Source organism: Phalangium opilio, unplaced genomic scaffold, assembly GCF_054372755.1.
Source record: "Phalangium opilio isolate 3A_F unplaced genomic scaffold, DU_Popi_V2 ptg000079l_1, whole genome shotgun sequence".
In the NCBI taxonomy this organism is placed as follows: Eukaryota; Metazoa; Arthropoda; class Arachnida; order Opiliones; family Phalangiidae; genus Phalangium; species Phalangium opilio.
In genome coordinates this window covers 1,720,865-1,746,225 of record NW_028324187.1, presented here as the reverse complement: position 1 = coordinate 1,746,225, position 25,361 = coordinate 1,720,865, and the positions used below count along the sequence as shown (strand labels likewise).

Here is a 25,361-nt window from a genome sequence, read left to right as displayed (position 1 = left end):
CCCTGGGTCTAAATAATGAAGCTAATTTTCCTCGATGCAAATCACTGTGAAAACGAAAAGCCTAAAAAAAGTGAAAACTACCTACACGAGCCTGAGAAGGTTGTGTTTGTTTATGAAGCGTATCGTCGTCGGACAATTGCAATTTGTAAAAGGCAGTGAAAACGTTGGAACGAGCGACTCGCCTCACTTCATCCCATGGTAATCGTGATGGAATTGAATAGGAATAACGAAATCTATACCACACCGAAAAATTCAACTCGGAAACTGCTATCTATGTCATTGGGTCACTACGTCACCAGTTACCTTAGTTCAACGACCGGGCTCTCAACATAAACGGGAAAAACTCTACACACACACACCCTACGTATATACCATCAGCGAAAGTAGGCTTACGGTAAAAATGCATCCCCCCGCGCTACGACGTTACGAAGCGCGGGGTAGTTTGGTTCGACCCCCCGAGAAATAGCCGCCCAAATGGTTCCTCTAGTTTCGATACTGCTTTCTACCTGGTATTCGGGCGTAGAAGGCCAAAACCCGCTAGCTTAGGGTCGACGATGGTGTTGCAATAATTTCGCGTCAGCCTATACTGCGCAACAACAATCAATGACGTTTAGGCCTAGCGTAGTGTTTTTCACCTAAAATTCAAGTTCGCGCGCCCGATTGTGACGTCAAATGTCTACTACCGGGGAATTGTTGATCTAGTATTCTAGTTCTACATTGTGACAGTGTTCATCTACACCCCTTTTATTAATTTCAAGGACAATTATCGTTGGAATTAACCCGTTGTCACCTTCGCCCACGCGTTCTTTTTTCTTCAAGAATACTTGTGAATTTATTTCGACCAAATTAATTATTTTTCTTTTGGTTCATCGTGGCTCGTTTGGATTTCAACGAATATTTGCGCGCCGTACCATCATCGGCGGTACAGTGCGATAACCCGTACCTACGTGCCATCTTAGGATATACGGGAAGTTTAGCCATGACCGAAGATGACGACTCTTCCTATGGCGAAGATGAAAATGACTTAACCGATCAGGAAATTGATGATTATTACCAGCAAACCAACGATGAAAATATCGGTGAGTATTTGTTGACTTTACTTATATTCTTCGAGTGTTTGTGATTGAGTAATCGAATCTGCGAGTGTCCAAGGTCGTAGATGCCAATAGAATAGGTTCCCGCGTGTAACAGTCGTTGTAAGGGGGCGGTGGTGTTACTGCACCCCTATGACCTTGTGTTGAATGAGTTGATTGTACGCCTTATAATTTTTAAGCTCGCTTTGGGACATTTGGAAAGAGAGCCGTATGTCAATTGGGTACTTGATTAGTTGGTTACGATGTCTTCTAGAGGCACGTGTGGAACTGATAGTGTATTGAAAAGGCTTAGAAACGTGTGTAAGTTTTATGGTAGACTATAGGTAATAGGTCGCTGACATTGACATGTCAACGTTTTAATTTCTAACGCCGTGATACTTGAATGTTCTTTAAAGTTAAGCCTTTGAATTGCATTACGATTTCATATAGGTGCAGATCCTCATAGCAATTTAACAGAATAATTTAGAAATAGGTGTTTGTTGGTATCTTAGATGTTTCCCACATTTTAAGATGTCAATCCCGTTTCTACCCGTCGTCCCCGACTTACTGTAATTAAAAGCGCGCCAAGGCCTAGCAACGGACAATAGAATTGTGTTTATCATTCCCAATTTCGCAAGCATCTTGAAAGTAACAAAACTAGTTCTTTATACAAAACATTTAATTGGTGTTATTCGCGATGAGTCTTCTTAAACACCCACTAAATCTCACTTTCTTAAAAACCATTGCCAAAGATGAACTTCCTAGAAATATTTAGGCCTTGGCGTTAATATTAAACGCCCCTTCTTAATATTTACACATTGACACCCTAAACGGTATTGTCCCTGCATGCTTTAAGCGTGATGATAAGAAAAATCAAGCGATCTTCGTGAAGTTATAAACTTGCTTTAAACCTGAAAGTCCCCGTAACAAATCGTGATAAACGTGACTATAAACAATATAGGCCTCATGGAAAAATAACGACTATTGTTTAAAATAAGATTTAAATCTTTTTGGAATCGAGTTAAAAATGCTTTAAATGTAATATGGGGGAACAAAAAATTATAATCGAATACAGTGAAAGCTGTAAGAAAGGATGAGTTGTATCTATTCCATCCTTAGAACAAGGCTAACGAATTTTAAGAAGTATAACAACGAGGAAACAATTCTTTAATTTCACGCGTCGTGAATCATTCGATAATTTTAGTTTTTTAACCTTTTTATTTTTTATTTTCGGTTGCTCTCGATAAAGATTTTTAAATGTTCTTTCTTTTCTACGCATTACCACCCCCGTAATCTAAAAAAAAAAAAAGAAAACTGAAGCTAAAGATGCTATGACGTATAGTTCTCTCACTTCTGAAACATTAGGGTCACAGCTAACTCTATATGAAGCTAGAGAGAGAAGAATGGGAATATATTTAAGAAGATACACCTTGGCTTGAATTTCGTTAAAACAAATGTGTCGAATTTTGGCTTGATCTCTTTCTAATGCTCCTATTACCGACCGTACGAGAGAGGGGTAATGGATATGAGCTGGTATAATGAAATAACCTCATTTTAGACTCGAAGAAGCCATGGAGCGCTTTTTGGGTATGAGATATTTAATCTTACGGGATATTTTACATTTTTCTGAGCTATTTAAAGGCGTTTTTTTAAATTTGCCTTCTCTAAATTGGGGTTAGGTTAATTTTATGGGACGAATTTACACCTTCTATTATGATGCCCATTGCGGGCATTAGTTTTAATTTAAAAATCTGGGTCTCAGACCTTTAAGATGACCTCTGCATTTATTGCACCCTCTCAAAGAGCTTTATTAATTACACTTGCATTTATTGGTCCATCCCAAAATCGTTTAAGAAGGATGAACTGTGCATTTATTGCACCATCTCTAAATAGTTTGAGAATGACCATCTGCATTTATTGCACCATCTCTAAATAGTTTGAGAATGACCATCTGCATTTATTGCACCATCTCTAAATAGTTTGAGAATGACCATCTGCATTTATTGCACCATCTCTAAATAGTTTGAGAATGACCATCTGCATTTATTGCACCATCTCTAAATAGTTTGAGAATGACCATCAGCATTTATAGCGCCATCTCAAAATCCTTTGAGAGAGACAATCTGCATTTATTGCACCATCTCAAAATCTTTTGTGAATGACAATCTACATTTATTGCACCATCTCAAAATCCTTTAAAAACGACGATCTAAAATACCTTACAACAAACTTAAACAGGTATACACACATACACCACAAATAAAGGTCCCTCACCATAACAAAATACCTATTGACAAGAGTATATTATAATCATTGTGTTAATGTGTTCAGTTAGGTTTTTTTCTCTCACTGTATAAAAGAGGCCACGTAAAAATGCACCCCTCTCTGTACTGTAGTGGCGCGAGATCAAGGTATCCAACTTTCATTGTTCCAATTCACCTTCTATAAGCCTTGGTTTATAAGCTACAAAAACGCCCGATGCCCCGGTTTGGGGTTATTCACTGTTCAACATACAACAGGGTCATCGGTTGGGTAACTCTCTTTTTTTCGTGCCCCTTTTAACATAAACTCTTTTATACTTTACTTTCTCGTATCGAGAGGCCTGAATTATTAAAAAAAAGTATGTTTGGGAACTTTAAAAAAATATACTGTTTTTTATCCACTGCAGTCATTATTTTTGAAAACTGGCATGTAAATGTAAACGAGTTTTTTGTTCAAGCCAAAGGAAATAACGTTATACTAACCAGACAATCTTAATGTCAATGAGGTCTAGACATTTTAGACGTTTTAGACGCGTGGTTTTATTAAGGTTCTAACCTCGACTCGAGTTTTCAACAATATTCATTCATTTGTCTGACATCAGTAAATCTCAACGGATGTGTTGTTACTTAGATTTATGATAAGTTGACTAAGGAGACGTTCTTGAAAGGGGATTAGCAACTCTTAAAATAGACTTATAATGTTTGTGACTAATTTGGGTCTACGCTACCAGGGATAGATTTAGTTTTAGAAGCAGGAATGGAGAACGGAGTAATGTGGGCGTGCGTCAAAGTCCCTGACCCCCTTCCACGGGACGGGGGGGGGGAGTTATGAAAGAAGAGGCAGGTCATAGCGACAGAGGTAAAAAGGAATTGGGTATTTTTCGCCGACCCGTCAGCAACGTCATCAATACGTAATTTAAGTGAGCCAATAAGTTAATTTAAAGTTATCGTTACGTGTTGGAGGGAGGGGCTCTATACTGGGCTATGAGTCGGACTGAAGTAAATACTAACCGTTCTCCATTCCTGCTTCTAAAATTAAATCTGTCCCTGACGCTACCAAATTAACAGCAGCTTATATTTTATAACTTTTACCAATCAAGCATCAGAAGTAATGGATGTTTGCTAAGCCTTTTATTTGTCCTTCTAAAAATAATTAAATTTATTTAAATACCTTGAAGGTTTCCCCAAAATTAAATCCGAAAGATGTACCTACCAGGTGCATTCCCACCTCAAAATACTTAAAAATACATTTTCGTATGCGGTCGTGGGATCCCTTTTCACTTTTAAACCATATTTCCGAATTTTAATTACCGCTAATGAACCATTACCATGCCTTTTAAACTGAATATCCCGTAGAAAAAAGGAGAATATAAAAAAATTGACCGTAACCTCTAAAGCGTTACATGCCTCGTGCGTGAAGAAAAACATGATCATGAATCTACGAGACTCAAGAAATCAATTTCATGTTAGGGTCTTTACATTTTCAACGCTTTAAGACCTATTATTATCAGGCGAAATTTATCAAGCCTACTTTCTTTCATACTCGATTTAACATTATGTATTCGTACGCCTCAGAGTACTCTCCAATACTGCTAATGACCATTACCGGCTGGAGCTTAGAATCGCGTGTTCAAAGTAATTTTCCGTACGTTGCCGCAGACTGTAGACTAGAGACCCTTGAAAATGGTTACTATTTATTCAACTTGGGGTTATAATAGTCATTAAACGTTAGCAAGAATGATATGGCGTCAGCAATGGATGATAATAGACTGTACTGTTTGTACAATGGGATATGTAAAAATATTGTATATTCACGAAGAAACATTTGAATTTTGAGAATTATGGTTTGGCCTGTTATCGATCCCTTTGCTCAGTGAGTTAATGTAACGCTACTGAGCGCCTTCAGAGGCGTTACTAGTAGACAGACAGACTAAGAGGATTCATACCATTTACACAAGCAGGCCATACTCCCTCGTGGAGTCAAAAGCTAGGCCTCCTTGTGTAAATGTTATGAATCCTCCAAGTTTGAAAACTATTTATGTGTAGGCACAAAATGCTTCCATAGAATATAAGACAGACATTGTTTGGGCTATTTCGTGGAACCCAATGATTAAAGCCGAAAAACTTTCTAAAATTCAACACCCAAAAGCTTTGTAGGCCAGTTTAACAGGAAATATAACTTATCACAGAACATACGTAACCCAATGACGTATATACGCCTCCCCTTTTTCTGTTTCTCGGAACAGAAATTGTGACTAACCTTGTAACACAGTTTCGCCTAAATCTCTTTGAAAGTAAGAATTGACTAAGAAATTCAAATAGTGCAGTGTGATCTCATTTTTATGCTAAGAAATAATATTTTCATGCCAAAAGTCTCAGACGTTGAATCTTTTCGAAGTCTTTTTGTTTTTTCTAAATTGCCAAGTATCTCTTTCAAGACTTATCTAAGAAATCGAAACCTCAAGGTTTTAATACCACTATTTTGTCGTATCTCTGACTTCGTCTTTCTTTATCTTGTTATGTTAGTTAACGCAATAACTGAAGGAGTATAATATATATCATAAGTTTATAAGATATGTTCCCTAAGTATGACGCTACCTATACTTCGTAATGCTAGGCTGCTAGGCACTTACTGAGAGCTAGTTCGAGAATTGACTATACTCGATTTTGCAGGACTTCCATCTTGCTATTTAGTCTGCATTACTAAGCCTTTGACAGTGCCTCACCAGGCGTCGCTTTACCTCGAATCTATGACCTACGTCACTTCATGACAAGCTCTCATTAACCAGTGACAAACTTATGGAAGATATCTTATGAACTTATGTTAATTTGCTAAATTTTCATGTATAGTGTTGTTGTGAACATGGGAAACCAATTTTGTTGTGGTGTAATATGGGAGGGAACATGTGGTTGCTTAAACTCTCTATTGAAATCAGAAATGCGTTGCTCTTAAGTTAATACCAAAGAGATAAAACTCTGAGAGAGAAAATAACAAACATCCCAATGCGAAAATTCCGTTCCACTGATCTCTTTAAATCCTACACAGACTTAATTACAAAACTATGGGATTAGGCCTACTTTTAACTGTAGCTTCATCCTGAGACGTATTTCACTCCCCTCCCCCATTTTTCCTCCCCCCCCCCCTAAGTAGTCGTCCCTGTACGGTTTTCTGAAGTTCTTTCTGTGACCTGACGGTAGCTTGATTTTGTAAGCGAGGTGAACGAACGAGAGACCCAAATTCTAGGTCAAGTAGATGGATTAGCTAATGCGCTTGCGCCGTGTTCTCTATTTTTTTAGAAAGAGGGGGATACGTAATCACTGCGTCACTCCAATGTGTGCCAACCCCCATTTTCACCCCCTCTTCCCTCGCGTGCCAGGTTTGTTAAAGGAGGGTAAATTAATATAGTTAGCAGGAAATATGTAGCTTTTCTGTTTTTTTTTTCAAAAATGAAAATTTTATATGAATATTTTAGTTAAATTAATCTCCCTTCCAAAATAAATAGACTTAAATATAGGTCAATTTTTATTGGAGTTTATTAATGGTTAAATGGTACTTTCGCCTGATTTCTCATTTCGCTGGATTAAAGAATTTTCTGTTGATGAGAGTGAAAGTTTGGAAAATTCTGATGGAATTTTTGGTTTGAAATTCATTTAATTGAATCTTGTTTTCATTTAATTTGTTTAATTTCTTAATTTTATTTTGCATGCCAGATGTAAATAAACTTAAGTGTAATTTTATGGTAGTTTTGCTATCAATTTCATTTGAAAAAACGTTCTTGAAGATTTAATAGTTACATCAAATCTTCATAAGAATGTAACATTTCATAATTTCGTAAAGCTGACAAAACATAGTTACCCTAAACAAAACGAAACCTTTTTTTTGATAGGCATAAATAACAACTAGCTGACAGCATAATAAGAAGCCCCATTACCATGTCAGGCAAAATATAATAGTGACCTCGTCTATTGAAACGAAATCAGGCATTCACGAGTGGGGGAGGATTATAATCGAAATAGTCTTGACCAATATTTATTTAATCTGAGCTTTTGGAATGTGTTTCTTTTTTTTCTTATCGAGGTATTTTGCAAGTTATCCCAATAATATTTAATTCTACTTTAAATAATACAATATTGATCTCTAAAACACCTGGTGTTATTCATGAAATAAATAAATAAATTCATAATAAATCACTTAAAAATTCCGATTGAGGTATTTCAGAAATAAACCCCATCTCTTCAATTGGGTAAATTTATTAAAGAATTATTATATACCTTTTTTATTTAGTTTTTTAATTTGACCTCAATTTATATCGGGTAAAATGGCCAAAAAAAATCGAAAGTGAATCTTCGATTGGGGTCGAAAATATTTAGTTAAAAAAACACAAACAAGTATTTATTTTTTAAACTGAACCTTAAGCCATTGTGATTTACTTAAAAAGTATGTCGTCAATGTAATATTCATATTTGTTTATTACAAATTGGTAAAGTACCCTGCAGCTATAAAATATTTGTTGATTGAAGAATTTACCAAAGTTATAAACGAGTTATGGCTCACTGTTTATTAAAAGTTTAGCGTTGTTGTTTTAGGGAAAGGGTATCAGGGCTGCTGCAATATGAGACATAATGAGTCACAATTGGATTGAAATTGAGGGTTATTAATTTTTAAAAATTAATTAGAGTTTAAACATTGGAGGGAAAATGATTGAATCGTTAGTAGAACTCTAAAATAAAGATTTGAAGCCCAAGAATCGAGGTTCTGCATGGCAAAATAAAGAAAATTGTGCAAAATTAGATGTAAAGAAACCTACAGTAACCTACTCCTATGGTTAATTTTCCTTTTTATGTAATAACTTAATTAGATGATGACAAATCAAATCAAAGGCACCTTACTTAACACTTTAATTCTAATTAATCACCCTTATTCATAATAATCATGTCTGCAGTTCATTATATATTTACCTATTTCTCCAATTTACATACAAAATATACAAAATAAATATCCCAGACAATGTTAAAACAACCCCTCATCATTCAAACTTAATTCTAAAATAAATTAAACCAGACATAATTAGGCTTTACATATGTAAGACAACTTTCAATGAAAAACGAGAACTGTATCAGACATTGTAAAAAGAAAAAACAATTAAAAATTCTTTATTAAAACAATGGTTCCACCACAACCACGAGAACAAGGCGCCATGGTAGATTAAAAATTTCGTGCGATTATATCAAAAACATTTTGAAAAGCTAGACATTTAAGGTCTCTTAATGAAACCAGTCTGAATTATAAAAGGTTTCGTGTTACCCAACCAACTCGATTTCATTTGCCCCCTATCATCGGGAAAAATCCACACCCATTTTTTTCTCTCTCACTCTCTATCTAAAATGTAGGTTTCGGGCTTATATAGCTTATAGATCTTCGAAATCGTTGCCAAGACAACCTCGACGGGTTGAACGAACCGTTGACCGACAACTAAGGCATGACATACTTTCTCCAATCTCCCCAAGTTCCCCTCGGAATTACGTTGAAAGCTTTGGAAACTCAGTGAACAGATTTACTTGAAAGTAGGGAAAGAAGGCCTTTTTATGCTTTAGTTAAAGGCAGCCTTTCATTCCAGGTTAATATGACGCTGTTAATTCTGTTGAAATTTTTTTGAGGGTCCCTGTTTATTTGGCTTGGTAGAAAAGGAAATTATTCAATCTTCTAGAATTTTTTTTTTTTTGTAAAGGGAAAGTTGAAAATTTCCAATTAGATATTGGTTTAGCGAAGGATGTTTTTTCTCTCTCTCTCATTTATTTTGCGGACTTTAATATGTTTTAAATGATTAAGGAAATAATTTAAGGTTGGTTTTTGGTTACTTTGGTATTTATGAAATGTTTTTTGGAGGTTATATTGTCATTTTTCCTGCAATATTTGGATGAGTGCGTAAGGGTTATTTTTATATTTATAACAAAAATTTAAATTACATCATGATTCTCATCAGTGTCTTTGTAATGGATACGCTGCATTTAACGCGTTAGAATTGCGAATTATTTTTAACATCGCCTAGCTTGTTTGTGATATTTAAAGCTCCAACAAACCCGTGTCCTTCCTTTCTAAACACATGGGACATGGCATTCCTTTTTCAATTGTTATTGCTGCTAAAATTTGCAAAATTCAAAAACCAAGGCTTAACAAATTTTAAGGTATTTGCAAAAGAAGCGCGTGATACTTATCCCTGGAAACTAAATTCTTTAGCACTCCCTTTGTAGCAGCCGGGACATAAGTTCATAAGATATGTCCCATAAGTTTGTGATTGGTTACTGAGAGCTTCTCATGAAGTGACGTAGGTCATAGATTCTCGTAAAGCGACGCCTGGTAAGGCGCTTTCAAAGTTTTAGTACAGACTAAATAGGAAGATGGACTGCAACACAGAGTGTAGTTCAATTCTCGCTTCCGTCGTTCTCGAACTAGCTCGAGCTGGAAGTCTCTAGGATTGCGAAGTATAGGTAGTGTCATACTTATGGAACATATCTTATAAACTTATGGCCGGAATAAGTATTTTTTTGTATATGTAATTAAGGCGCTAACCCTTGGCGACTTATGAATCGCTACATTTATTATTTTCAATCAAATTAACATAATCTAAGAGATGAGAAGAGTATGTACGAAAAACAACTTTTGAAACTTCGAATTTGTTAGTTGATAGGCTAGAATAATGGAGCGTGAATGCCTTGAGTTTTTTTTTCTTGATAAATGGTTTTTGCCAACTACTACATTAAAGATAGGACGAGGTGATCTTCCTCTTATGTAGGTCAACTGTCTACGTCAATCTTCACTCTCTCACTCTCTCTTTCTCCCTCTCTTCGATTCTGTCGCTTCGTTTATGGCAGTTAACATTAACAGGCCCAATTGCTAAAGGCTACATTAAGCCAGGCTATAGTTCAATCTCAAAGAGCATCCCATAAAATGAAGTAAATATTTGTTTTAGTGAATACAATGGAGGGTTCTTTTTATTCTTATAAATTAGATGAACTTCTGAAGATGTTTACCAAAGGTTAGATAACCTTTTCCTATTGAGTCAAAACAAAGTTCACTTTTGAATGGTTTTACCTGTGCTGGGAAAGTCAGGGATTTTGAAAACGGGTGCTGTTTAAGTTGGGGAAAGTCATATGAACGTTTCAAATCATTTTCAAACAAAGATTCAAACTTTTGAACAAATTCTTACTTGGGAAAGTTGGTTAGGGAGAATGACTTTAGACAATCAGGGAAATTCTGGAAAATTCAGGAAATTTACCATGAAATTAAACCATTTTCAAACCAAAACCTTCAAACTTTTGAACCAATATAGACTTGGGAAAGTTGGTTAGGGAAAGTAACTTTAGACAATCAGGGAATACTTGGAAAAATCAGGGAATTTACCATGAAATTAAACCACTTTCAAACAAAACCACCAATCATTTGAACAAATAGGAACTTGGGAAAGTTGGTGGTCAGGGAAAATAACTTTAGACAATCAGGGAGGGAAAACCTGGAAAAAGTCAGGGAATTTAAAAAAAAAGAAAAAAATCTATTTTAACCCACTCTGACGCAAGCATATTTGTGGGCTTGGTCTGGTTTTTAAAGAGCTGGTTATAGTCGTAAATTTGGCCAATTTCTAAATACCAGATGTTTTTATATCTAAGAAAATATTATTATATTAGCTCACCTATATAGGTTGTTTACAAAGGCTTAGACCTAAATTTATCTTTGGTTGGATAACTCGGGGTCTTTACCCTCTTATCGATTTACTTGTCCCCCGCGTTACATTGTGTATCCTTATCCGGTACGATTGTAACTACTAAATAAGGCCTATTATCTAGAAAATGCTTGTTGTTAGCTGATTAGGTCATCTTGTCACTAAGGATGTTTGGGCATATTTGTTTTAAAGGCTAAAAGTCAAGTAGGACGTATTAGATAAGCATTCTATTTTTAACTTCACTAAATATGACGACTAGGATGTGAAGTAATTTGCTTAAAAGATAGGCTTAATTCGTGGCCGGAATCAGATTCAAATTAGAGATTTTATGTTAATTGAAAAAATCTTATTTGAAATAGGCAATACTGTTAAGCAGAAATAATACTATTTGAAATTATTATAAAAATATATTAATTTGGTTTAAGGATATGTCATCGGTATTTATTTAGTAAAATTCAGGAATTTTTTTATAAAATTTGTGAAACTTTGAGAATTTAAAATTTTATTAAATTTTTAGTAAAATTCAGGAATTTTTTTTTTATAAAATTAGTGAAACTTTGAGAATTTAAAATTTTGTTAAATTTTTAGTAAAATTCAGAAATTTTATGAAATTAGTGAAGCTTTGAGAATTTAAAATTTTATTCAATTTTTCGTAAAATTCAGAAATTTTATGAAATTAGTGAAGCTTTGAGAATTTAAAATTTATTAAATTTTTAGTAAAATTCAGAAATTTTATGAAATTAGTGAAGCTTTGAGAATTTAAAATTTTATTAAATTTTTAGTAAAATTCAGAAATATTTTTTGAAAAACATTTGTGAAACTTTGGAAACTTTTGTTTTTGAATTGAATTTATCTTCTAAAATGTCAAAAATTAGTTAAAGTTAAGGTGTTAAAATTAATGTTGGATTTTAATTTGTTTACTAGAAATTTCGAAGCTCGTCTGGTAAAGTAATTACTTCGCTCAACAATTTTGTTTTTAATAGCTTTTAATCAGCCAAACGGCACTTAACAAATATTCCTCTCGTACAAAAAAAAAAAATAAAAAAATAAAATCAAAGCTTATACGTGAAAGTCCTACGAACTAGATTCAGGCAACTACCATTAAATAAAAAAAAGTAAAAAACTTTGTAGTAATTCTACTAAAAAGTTGTCAGGGTTAATTAGACCCTAGAATGCAAGTAGAACGGCGAACGACTAACAATTCCATACTCTAAATTCGTGTCTATTGGCAGTGTAACGAAAGGCGGGGAAAACCTTCTGAAATCCTTGATAAAATAGTACATACAAGTAGTGAGAGTCAACGAACTCTTACCCCATTACCTACATTGCGGACTTGCCCTGGTTTTCTAGCGAAAGCTCGCGCCAATCCGGCAGAGGAAAGTGAAAGTTAAAGGGATACTTTATATTGAAATATATTTAAAAATAATTTCTGAAATAATTTTTTGTAAAAGAATAATAATATATAAAATTCATTAATTTTTAATTATTAAATATAAATTTTCATGGATTTTTTTTAGATGCATTTCGTACGGTCACTTGAGTTTGGTCTTAATGGTAAAAATATTTCTGAAATTAATTTTTTTGTAAAATAATAATTTAAAAATTCATTAATTTTTAATTAGTAAATATAAATTTTCATGGATTTTTTTAAAGATTTCGTACGGTCACTTGAGTTTAGTCTTAATGGTCATTTCTTGTAGCTGATGATGAATAATAATCCCTGTATTAGGAAACCAAGCTGTAATTTAATTGGTTGGGACTAATTTAGAAAAAAAATTATGGATAAAAATTTATTGTTAGATAACTTAAGTAGCACTTTAAAGCATTGTTGCCTTGGGCGAGATATCTAAAAACTGGGTACCGGTTTAATGCTAAAGTGAAGTGTATGTTATGTTTGTCCGATAATAAAGATACGTGGTTTTTGGGGTTAAGGAGAGATAGTGTTGCGTGCAAATGTGGGCTAAAATAAAAGTGAAAGTACATTGTCGGGGTTTTTTTCTTCCATCTCTCTCTCTTTCTCTCCCTCTCTCTCTTTTTCGTATTTATGTGCTAGCTAACTTTAATAATATCGCAATAGTTGGGCGAGGAATTTATTACATGGCCTTCAACGAGCTTTTTTCGTCAGTCAGTCGTGCTAAACATTAAACAATATAATTACCTTATTCTTCCAAAATAGGACATTTAATTTTTTATGAATTTTTGTTATTTTCTTCTCTGCCTTTTTTTTTATCAGAGATTTTATAGCTTTGGTTTATTAAGTACTTAATTAATTATGCATAGGGTTCGTATGAACATGGGAAAATGGGGAAGAATCGTAATTATTTGGGAAATCAGGGAAAATTGTAATTATTTGGGAAATCGGAAAATTGTAATTATTTGGGAAATCTGGAAAATCGTAATTATTTTGGAAATCAGGGGAAAATTGTAATTATTTCGGGAAACCAGGGAATAATCGTAATTATTTGGGAAATCAGGAAAAAAAATTTTGTATCTTGGTGAAATATTAACCGATTTTGACGAAACTTGCTTTAAAATATATTTTATAGACGAAAAATACCCTCTAACTCATTAAAATCGCATTTAAAAGGTGCATTTTAAACGAAACTAGCCCCTTTTAACAAAACATTTATCAGTATACCTAATTATATGACCCTCTCCATTGGTTACTGCTTCACTATACGAGTACTAGCTCAAAATATGGACAATTTTAAACCTACTTAGCCCAGTTTAAAGTTTTTGAACCGTTTGGTTTAGAACATAATGGTTAGGCATGCACCTTTCCGGTTGTGGTTAGTTACAAAGCCTCGTCGAGTAATAGGAAGTTAAACCAACGAAGAGGCCCTTTTGTCATAACAGCGTGTGCATGCGTGCTTTGGATAAAACCTCTATAATAAACACCAGATTTTTGACCTACAAAAATGGGTAATTTTGCGCGGCGTTAGTGTTTTGTAAAAAAAGCGGGAACTAGAATTTCAACTTCCGGTGAGTGTGTCATCTATAGGAAACACCGAACCGTACCCTTTTTTTCTCTTCTGTACTTCCGAAAGTGCTTCTAACTCTGGTAGTAGTTAGTAGTGGGGCAGAACCATACTGGAAACTCATTAGTTTTTATTTTGAACTCTTGTCTTCCTCTGCTAAAGTATTTAAAATTGTGAATTTCAATCACTCAATTTGGCTAGTTTTTTTATATCTCCAGTTGAAGGGATTAAAGTGTGCTGTAATCTTCTTTTACCATCTTTTAAATTTGATAAATTTTGATGGCTTTTGATAATTCCGAAGGTCCGTGTACATACATACTTATGGGAATAGGGACTTGGCAGTACTACGTCATACAACGTCACGCTACCTTCCACTAGTGCTAAAAAGCATACCAGGAGGAGGGTCTTATCTAGCTTTCATTCTGTAAAAAATAACATACCATAATGGTGCTGGGGGCGTAGTTAAGCCCGAATTGCCAAGTCCCTATAGAGAGCTTTCAGTTGGAGGAGGAGCTGAGTTTCGTGACATAATTTACGCAGCCATATTGGTGGGTTTAAAGCAGGAATGATGCTTAGACCACCCAATATGGCTACCAGAACAGTGGTGTTACGTAGTACTATACCATCTGAAAGCTCTCTATTGGGAATATTGTAGAATTAGGACTTTATAATTATTAGATACTCAAAATTAAAAATATTGTTGTGTCCATAAATTATTAAATAACCCTAACTATTTTTTTTTAAACTAAAATAGACTTGTAAAAATTACTCCACGACTTTCAGTTACAAAATTTTGCTTAACCTGTCTAATAAAACTTATAAATAAAAACACTACGCAACAGTTAGCTCTGCTATAAGCCATATAGAATTTCTGAAAAACAAAATCCTTCCCGTATTAAGTGACTGTTTCATTAAGCTCGAGGTCTGCTGTATCAACCATTGTCTCACAATTTACTCCTGTTTCCGGTTCGTATTAACCCAAGCGTTCTTTTCGCTACGGAATTGAGTTGAATCGAGTCGAGTCCTACTTTCGACGGATCGAAACGTTGGCGGGGAGGGTTACGAAGAGGAGGGAGGGGGAAACGGTGAGCTGAGGGATAAGAGAAAGTATTTGCAGCGGCTGAGAATGTTTCTAGGTCGAGGGCGATGAACTGACGACCGACAAAATGGCGCGAGATCCGTCGAAAGAGAAAGTTTAAAAGGGGTAGGTGGGTTGTGGTTGCTTACTCTCGCGTTCCTTTGGCTGCGTTTTGAGATTTGGAACAGCGCCACCATCGGCCGATACTTGAGTTATAAATGTTTTTCGGGTTTTTACTAGAACTTTGTTTGACTACGTGTTCAGCATTTAAGTGTATTTTATTTATTTATTTATTTATAATTTAATATTTTCTTGAATAGACTGTCAAAATACGAATTAAAATGCGTTTAAACTTTTAATTAAGAGTTAAGCACTTAATATTATTATCTAAATTAAAGTTGAAAACCGCTAAAATACAGCACTATTTCTTTGAAAATTTCTTAAACCATCTATTTTCCATAGTACCCTAATAATTAGATAAAACTTTCATTATGTAAATAACACTAATTGATAAACGTGATTAAGTGTAAATTATTATTAATATAGCGCTAATTATTTCTATTAAGTTAGTCATTATTTAATTTTAATTGTAGTTACAATATTTTTTATGATAGACCAATAAATACGACCTTTCCAACTTGAGTACACGCGTGTATTGCAGGTAAATACTTCTACAGGGGCCCGTAGGAAATACATGGGCATGATTGCCCCTGTATGGTGGCTTACTATTTATATTTCAGTAAATATTAGAAAATAAATACAAACCTAATATTTTTACTATAAAAATAAAAAAAATTATAGTTAACTAAATCTAACAAGTTTTAAGAGCACTTTACAATGCATTATTTAGTATTTGTTAGTTAGTAAACTAACCAGCCATTTAATTTTAATTCTCTTTAACAAAATTACGCAAAAACGATCACCCAATTTTTTCATGTCAGTTTTTTTTGTTTTTTTTTGTTTTAAAGGGGTCGATTTTTGCCTAGCCAAAATTAAGAGAATCAATTCGGAGAGAGGAGGGGGGATAAGCGCCTTTATATTTAAGCTTATAGAAGGCGGGAAATGGGGGGATGAAATCTCGTCGAGGTCTTAGAGGCGGGAGAGAGAGAGAGGGAGAGAGATATTGCCGAGTTGATGGGGTAGTATGACCTAGTTCACTTTCACTGGAAATGCAATGCCGAGCTTAGAGTTCGTCGACCGGGCTACCTCGAAATCGGGTCAAAGCGCCACTTTCACTGGAAATCATAGAGAGAACATAGGAAGGGGGACTGGGGAGTAAAGAGGCGATAGGAAGGAACTAGGGGCGATACGCGCCATTTTAATTTTATGAATAACAGCGCCGACTATCGGTATTTCCGGGAATTAAATTATCTTTTTGTTCCATTTAAAAGTGAAAATGGGTAGCTTTTTTATTGGGCTTTTCGCGTGCCGCACTTTTAGGGTAGACATTTCATTTCCTTAGTTTTATATTAACCATGATAATAAAGGTGTACTGTAACGTTAGATTTTTTTATTGTGTTTGTAGATTTTTAGGTGAACTTCGAGAAATTGGGCTTAAATTAAAGCTGAAAGATTATGTTTAGTTATTTAAATCAATCTAATATGAGTTCTTCATTAGAGACTTTTTTAGAGTTTAGGCTAAAAGTAGACTTAAAACACTTTAATTAGTTTAGTTTTAAATTTCTCAAATACTTGTACGTGATTAAAATAATTTCAATATGGTATTTATAAATTACAGTGCATCTACATCTAGGACGCTACACAATTTCATAGTCTCTATTATTAACTGTGGTTAAATTTATTGGGAAGAAAAGCAAGTACTTTCTTTATCAAACTAATCAAAATTAAAACAAATACTCTTCCTTAAAGATTAATTACAATTTCCCCCACCTCTCAAAAAAAACTGAAACTAAAACAATTCAACCATCCTTACGAATCATATGATTAGTATCAGTTCCTCGTTGAGTTAATTGGAGGTTTTTGGGGGATTAAATCGACGTTTATTTTAATTTTTGTCTTCCTTCTTACGGTGAAGTTAATTAGACTGAGTCGTATGGGGATTTTGTTTTTCATTCTAAATATTAAAGTAGATTTTTTTCTTTTGTTGAACTTACTTATTCAGGAAATGTTAAGTATAATTATTGTTAAACTCTACTACACTATGGTTTAAAAACGAGATTGGAGAGGGTGAATTATATTTTATGAAAAGATTTAAAGTAAAAAAAAATATTTAAGAGAAGATATAGAAATTCAAAACAGGTACACTACACAAAAGAGTTTTAACAATTGTATATAATTCTTTCTAATTTTTTTTTTTTTTTTTAATTTTACTGCCGGGGGTTGGTTTTTAACCGTTTTGACTTTCGCGGAAGCAACTTGAGGTATTTTGTAGTCCTAGTTAATTATACTGCGCTTGAACGATGATTATATCCTTTTAATTAAACAAAATTAATTATGGGCAATTTTCCTCGTAAAGAGAAAGTTGTTTTCTGTTTTGGTTTTTTTCTTTTCTTTGTTTGTTTACGAGGTTAATTATTTATTTTAGGCTTTTGTATGAATGAAGTTATTTACTTTAACAGGTTTTTAATTGGGGTTTAATTTATTCAAAAATAAAAAAATATTATGGTGGGTATACAGAACTTATTAAGTAATTAGACGACTTTACTAAAAGCTATAATTTAATAAATAAAAATAAATAATTAGAATTAGGTACATTATTATTATTTATTTTTACTAACAATCTCGTTTAAATTTTTAATTGAGTAATTTCAGTAACCTTAGGCCCTAATTAAGGTTTCTTAATTAGTTATATTTCAACCTAAACAAAAGTTTAAGTTTATTTATATAATTTTGAAACTGCCAAGGCTTAATTTAATGTTTGAGAGGATGTGGAACTTTCGCCTAATTAAATCCGTTTTGGGCTTTCGGGCGAAGATATTTTCCCTCAATTAACCTATTCTACCCTAGTATGGCTCTGCTAGAGCGCGCTACCGACGCTACTAAGGGATTCAGGCAGGCCTAGCAGAGCAGAGTACGCGTTAAGGCAAAGGCTTAGGGAATGGCGCGCTTTTCTACAGCGTCCCATCGATTATTTCTCGCGCGCGCGGCCCACAGCATCTCTAGATTCAAGGTCAGGGTCAAATTCGCTCCTGGATTTTCAACATTCCCTAGAAATTGTACACGAGTTCGTTTGCTTCGTTCTTCCGCGAAACGTTACCGTTAGTTGCAACACCAACTTTCAGTCTGAAGTAACGTTTTAGTACGTCATTCCTAAATAATTCTAGTTCTATTTAAGCCTAATTTATTAGGCCACAGTTGACAGTAGGTCAGTTTATCTCGTTTAAAACTAGTTTAGAAAATAAAAAGGTTTTGCTCAGCAATTTTCATATAGGGAAGAGACGTGGACCATCCCAAAAATGGGTTCGTAATATTACGTTTCTTTCTTGTTGATTTAATGTTTCTTATGGTTGGCATGTGTTTAAGATGAGCCTAAATACTTAATTACCCTGTTCAAATAGTCAGGGACTTAGTTTCCCAATATTTAAAATGATTTAACAAGTTTATCCATCTAATTCTATACCTTTAAGAGTAAAGAAATTTTCCTAAGCAACTTTTTACCTCGTGTAGTTAATCCTCTGATGTGGTGAGATTAACCCTAAATTCTTGACATTACAATTTAGTTTAAAATATCACTGTGATTCTTCCAAGAATTTTAACTCTTTTTCCTAACTTTAAACTCAAAACAAACAGTTTTTAAAATTAAATATCATATATTTTTTGCGAATTTCTTTTTATAATTGAAAGGGATTCTTAAAAAAAAACGTAATAGCTTTTTAAGGAAGGTTAATTTAGGTTTTATTTAAATTATACATTGTACCTTTTGCAACCCCATCTTGGAGTGATTGAAATTATCCCTAGGCTCCCCGCCTACCTCCTTTTCTTAGAACGAGCGAGCGAGAGAGAGAAAGTCTCTCATTGGTTCAATCGAGCGGATTTGTTTTTAGAAAATTTCTTTTATAGTTTCCTTTTTGTCCAACGATACGTTCTCCGCTTCTAGGTCAAGGCCACTTTCTCTGTACGTTTTTCATCTCTAAAGTAATCACATTTCCTCTCGACGATCGAAAGTCAGGCTCACCTTCAACTTCTGTACTCTTACTTTTATATGAAACATATCTTTAATACCTTTTTTATAGACAACTTAAATATTCTTTTTACTGTTTCTTTTATTACTATTAAATAAATTACTGTATTATTGGGGTTGTCCATCGAAGCATATTTGTTACTATTCATCCTGCCATTTTACAAAAGGGTGGCGTTAACTATTCAGCCTGCCATTTTACAAAAGGGTGGCGTTAACTATTCAGCCTGCCATTTTACAAAAGGGTGGCGTTAACTATTCAGCCTGCCATTTTACAAAAGGGTGACGTTAACTATTCAGCCTGCCATTTTACAAAATGGTGGAGTATGCTATTCAGCCTGCCATTTTACAAAATGGTGAAGTATGCTATTCAGACTGCCATTTTACAAAATGGTGGAGTATGCTATTCAGCCTGCCATTTTTCAAAATGGTGGCGTATACTATTCAGCCTGCCATTTTACAAAAGGGTGGAGTATACTATTCAACCTGCCATTTTACAAAAGGGTGGAGTATACTATTCAACCTGCCATTTTACAAAAGAGTGGAGTATACTATTCAACCTGCCATTTTACAAAAGAGTGGAGTATACTATTCAACCTGCCATTTTACAAAATGGTGGCGTATAATATTCAGCCTGCAATTTTACAAAATAGTGGCGTATTCAAACCCAAAAGCTTCTTAAGCTAGTGATTTTCTTTTATAAAGGCGTTAGAAGTTAATTAAATTGAAGTAATATTATTTTACGAGTTAGTTGACTTCGATATATGGACATCTGATATCATCGATTAGATTGAATTTTTTTTCTTTAATCTTTCACTTGGCCTCTGTTCTATTTTGGGGAATGGTTTGGAAAAGATTGATCGGGGATTATTAAGGGTTACGTAAGCTTGAATATGCAAACGTTGTTAATTAATTTCAAACAATGATGTCTTAATTAACTGTATATATGAACTTATCGATTGATATATTGTGAAAATCCTTTAATATATTACGATACATTGGTTTATAAATTAAACCTTAACAGATGTTTTACAACATTTTACATTTAAATACCTCAAGACTATGTGTTTAGTTAAACACGCTTTTAAAAATGTGTTTTTGTGTTTACTAAAGCAAGGGCTAGGGAAAATACCTTCCCCCTCACAGCTTTAATCTTAGTGCAGTGTTGTCAGACCCTGCTAGCCTAGGTTGTCCAGTAGGCTCTACAAGTGCAAATAATGATGTTGCTCCTAAATTGGTACATGAGAGCTTCCGGCCCGTTTAATTTTGCTTAGCGGAAGTAGCCCTGTACCAGGAAAAAAGGGGCAACAAGTTTAGGCATTCCTTCCACTCCTTGGGGTTTGTAGTCTCTATGGACTGACCAGCGGTCAAGTGAGACTGGGAGAACGATAAATACCAACGATGTAACCATAAAATAAATAAAACAGAATTCAAACAAAGAATCGATACAGAATGATTATGTTGCTTTCGTGTTAAACTTAGAGGTGTAGGAGGTGCTGTATTGACATCACCATGACCCAAGCTTTGTGCCCTAGCTGCCACTTCTCGAAGTAAAGGGAGAGAATTCCTGTGTCTTTTCTATGTTTTTCTAGACAATATATTTTTTATTCTGGAATTTAGAAATAGAAATAGAGGCATATGTCTCGGTAAAAATGACTCAACAAAGAATTATGATATATAATATGAAAACATATTTAAATTACGTTAAGGTCAGGGTTATGCTTTATCTGGAAAGGGATGTGTGTTGATTATCGTTGCACCATAAATAATACGTAGATAAACAGAGCTCTTGTTAGTAGTCAGCCATATTAATTCTTTTTTTATATACGTATGAATGCTTTACATTATACCTCTATCTATAAAATCGAATAAAGTGGTTAGATTTCAAGGTTTTTAGCGGCGACGTTGGCTCGGTCCCAATGTACCCGTTGAATGCTTTTTGGACTCTTAAATGCCTACTGCACAACACCATTTCTATTGGTTGCCGCGCTATGACGTTTAAACCCGTGGGTATCTTATTGTTACTAGGTTTATTACTTCACGTGTACAGGAAGAATGACAGTTTCACTTCACTCTTTATGCCCTTAAACATATAATTCGTTCTTAATTTGCAAGGATTGTTAATTACGAAGCTTTTAATTAAGGGGCTTAAGATATCTTGACTTGATGAACTTGTTAGTTTTTTTTTCTCTCTCTCCTCTCATTATCCCGTTCATCTAGTGGTTGGCTGACTGGCGTCGACAATTTCTCGATTTAGATGGCCTTGGCCTTCAAAGACTCGAGCTTAGGCCTATTTAGGCTAAGGACTTTATTTCAGAACCCTTGAAATCACGTACGTGATTACAGTCTGATTCCAGTACCCCATCACGTGATCAGGAAACGAGCAAGGTCATAATACCATAAACTAGATTTATTATTATTATTTCAACAGAATAGATTAATTGTATGACAAAGGCTTAAGGGAGCTTATGTGATCTAGTATTCCTAATAATTATGGTTCTTTGTTTCTATCTCTAATTTTATCGAAGTATGGTGTACTTGAATATCGTATGAGAAACGGTATGTGCTTTGCGCATGCGTTAAGAGTATAGGCAATTGTTAATTCATATTTATCTCTATGGCCCCTGTACAAGTGTTCCAACGTCTGCACTCAGCGGTACTGCAAGGAAAGCAAAGTATAGGGGCTTCACATTATTTTTTCTTCTTCTAATTTTAAGATTAAGATAAAGAACACATTTTGAGACAATTTTAAACGGATTTTAGTTAAAAGTGCCACTAGTGATGTTAATAAACAAGCCGGGGTGTCGCCTATAACTCGTGTTCTTGTTCAAAGTCATATAAATTGATATATACCCACTTAAAAAATAAATAAATAAACAAAAATTATTTATCTCATTATTTCAATTAAAACCCAAACTAGATCACGTAATATGTTTCAAAAAAAAAAAATACGTGTAAGAATCTACCCCAAAACTTAAAATCGAGGGTATATAGTTCACTAAGTGTTTTGAGGTTTTATTAAAAAAACAATCCAGTATTTCCTCTTAGATTCAGGAAAAAAATTAATCAAACGTTTATCAATTAAACTTACCTCAAATTGAATCACACTCTACTAATCTACCCCCTCTATAATTGTGGCTGGCGTTTCTGTTATACCAGGTGCCAGGAATGGGCACACTTTCGCCTGGCCAGAACGTCTATACAGGGTGTTTGTGAAAAGTCCATCAATAATGAAAGGGCGTATTTATTGGGCCATTTTGAGTCGAAAATGTTCTATGACATTTTGCCGTCCGAGCCACGGTTTTCGAGTTATGATTTGAATATTTTAGGGATGACCCCTTCATTAAATTAGCGCTGTCTTTCAATTTCTTAATTAAATTTAAGGGGTCATCCGTAAATTACTCCAATCATAACTTGAAAACAGTGGCCCGAACGGAAAAATGTCATAGAACATTTTCGACTCAAAATGGCCCAATAAATAAGCCCTTTCATTATTGATGGACCTTTCACAAACACCCTGTATAGGTCACCATGTCGAATAATGAATTATTTTACCCCAACCAAATCACACTTACTTCCAACTCTAGTTGAAGTTATCCGTCTCTCCTTAATATATTTATCAACCTAATTTTGTAGCAGGGTTTAAGGTAGACTTTGCTCGTTCAACAGTATTACCTGACCCTATATTAACTTAGATTATGGTATCAACCCCGGTTTTAATCTGATGCAAGCTAACACACGTTCAAGCGAATGTATGTATGTATTTTCTATACGATTCATATCCTACATACAAATCTGGATTTACAACTTTCCCTTTTGTACTTGATAATATTAAATAGACGTTATTTTTTCATGTTGAACGGAGCGTGTCTCTGGAGGGGTCGGTTAGTTACCATTTTCTATTAGTAAAGTTTTCTCTTTTCGGAATGTTTTGAAAATTTTGAAATACGCCAATTTTGTATGCCTGTAAATGTTGCGAATTGGGGTTTAATAATTTTAATATTTTATTTAGAGAAGTATCCCACCTCTTTTTTTGATTAGCATTAAATTACCCGCCATTTTTTTTCCGCCTGCTTGAAATGATTACATTTTTTCTTCCTCTCTCGCCCCCCTCTCTCTCTCTCTCTTTCAGTGCATTCTGCTTCGATCTTGACCCATATATTGCATCTCGTTTCTATGGCAACTGATTTCATCTCCCCCTCTTTTCCAAAGCTAAAGCTTTGTTGGTAAGGTTCATTCACCGCGTTTTCCGCCCTGTTTCCGGCCCCCCATTTTCACGCACCCTCCTTTAGCTTCCGATCTTAACGTAGAAACCCCTTTGTATATATATGGTTGGACAGTATATCCCTGCATGCAATGTGCTTTCAAGTAGTGTTCAATCGATTTTTGGTAGTATGGTGGGTGGGTGGGTTTGGATAGGACATGGTGGGTTCATGGATTGTGGAAGCTGTATATTGCTATCCTATAACCCTGGTATATTTTTACTTCCTTAGAATAGGTCATTTTGGGAATTGAATTGGTGTCTAATTTTTGCGTTTGTTGACAATATCTGCACAGTATATTTATAGCTGCATGGGTTAGTTTTAAATAGACAAGTTTGTATAATACAGACAGGGAAACCAACACACAGGGGCGAGGCCGATATAGGGGTATCCTTTTTCTCGCCAAAAGCTCCCACCAGAGGCAGTGCGAGTTGGTTTGCCTCTCACCTGGTGTAGTGAACTCAGACTCCGTCTGGTGTTGCTTCTTGGCTAGAGGGAGGATACCCCAATGGCGGCCTCGCCCCTGTGTTTTAGTTTCTCTGTTTCTAATAAACAAATTTGTCCATTGCACGAAATTAATGGATTTAAATTGAGAAATTAATTAATTTATGTCGACACAGACTCATTTGTTACGCCACCACGCTAGTAGTTTAAATCAAAATGATTTTAGATCACTTAATGTTAGACCTTGGGTATACGAACTATATTACGGATTTTGCAAGGATACGCCTCTTATTCCTCCTGCACCAAAACCAACGATCAATCAAGTTTCAAAGGCCCCCAAGCTCCGAAGTTCATAGCGCCTTTGAGGCCTGTCAGCTAGATGCTATATAGGAGAAAACAACCATTAGTTTAGGCAACGTCGGAGGGCAAAGACCTCACGCCGACACAAGCTGCGTGATGTTTCTCTGAGAGCTCGAAGCCTCGAACCCAACCAAGGCTTAACGAAGGCTAGTTTACCTACCTGTCCATAGGACCAGCTTCCAACCAGATGTTTTATTTTCAATCTGATTCATTAAACCAACCATTCTAACGATAAGGAAAAATAATATATAACTGAAGAGATAATAGAAAATTATGAAATAGAAGCCATGTTAAACGTTATACCATGTGGTATAAAAACAATGATCTTATCTTACCCGCAATAGACCATTCATAAGTACTCTACATTTTGTTATTTAGATCTGTTGCCTATTAGACGTCATAATTAGGTTGAGACATTAGAATAAACATTGCGAGTCTGAGTGAAACTTGTTAATGAAGGTTTGTGCTTAATTATTCTAAAGGACAGGACAGGGTAGGTCAAAGGTCAACTACTTGGGACTTGGCTCTGGGCTGACACCATAGTTGTAGGTGTGTAAACAGTGTAACCTGACACACGTAGGCTGGTGTAGGTTTAGTAAAGCTTTGTTTACACCATAAAAAGGTCGAAAAAGAAAAGTGCAGAGGCTATTGGCCCCTTTTTAACGAAGCGGGGAGATCTGCTCAGCTCAGCTCTCCGAGTCTTAACTCCCTTTTACGAGACTACTACCGTGGGGCCCCCTTGACTGCGCTCGCTAGCTAGCTAGCTAGCTGCGGAGTTCATCAAACTCCGGACTGTTCCACCAAGATATGTTATTGAGCGATTTAGAGCACACTTTTTTTCTAGTTTCCCTTCGTCACGGGATCGTCTTCGACTTCAACCTACCGAATCTGTTAAAGAGAGGTTGAACCGGAAATAACTTTTATTTAGTTCCTCAATTTTGATTGCGTGTGTACCAAAATTGGTAATGGAATATCCAATTTGTTGTTATTTTTTTATTAAATTTTAGTCTTTGATTTTGGCCAGACTGATGTGTTATGTAAGAATTTCT

General features: G+C 34.8%; 1 protein-coding gene across 1 annotated transcript in view; it reads left to right on the top strand.

Moving 5' to 3' along the window:
* The first annotated feature begins 930 nt into the window (after positions 1-930).
* Positions 931-25,361, top strand: part of LOC149654132 (nuclear hormone receptor E75-like) — an 88,109-nt gene continuing 63,678 nt past the window's right edge. Inside the window, exon 1 of the mRNA XM_089845525.1 lies at positions 931-1,079. Coding sequence (XP_089701651.1) covers positions 980-1,079 — 100 coding nt within the window. The 5' untranslated portion in view covers positions 931-979. The remainder of the gene's footprint in view (positions 1,080-25,361) is intronic.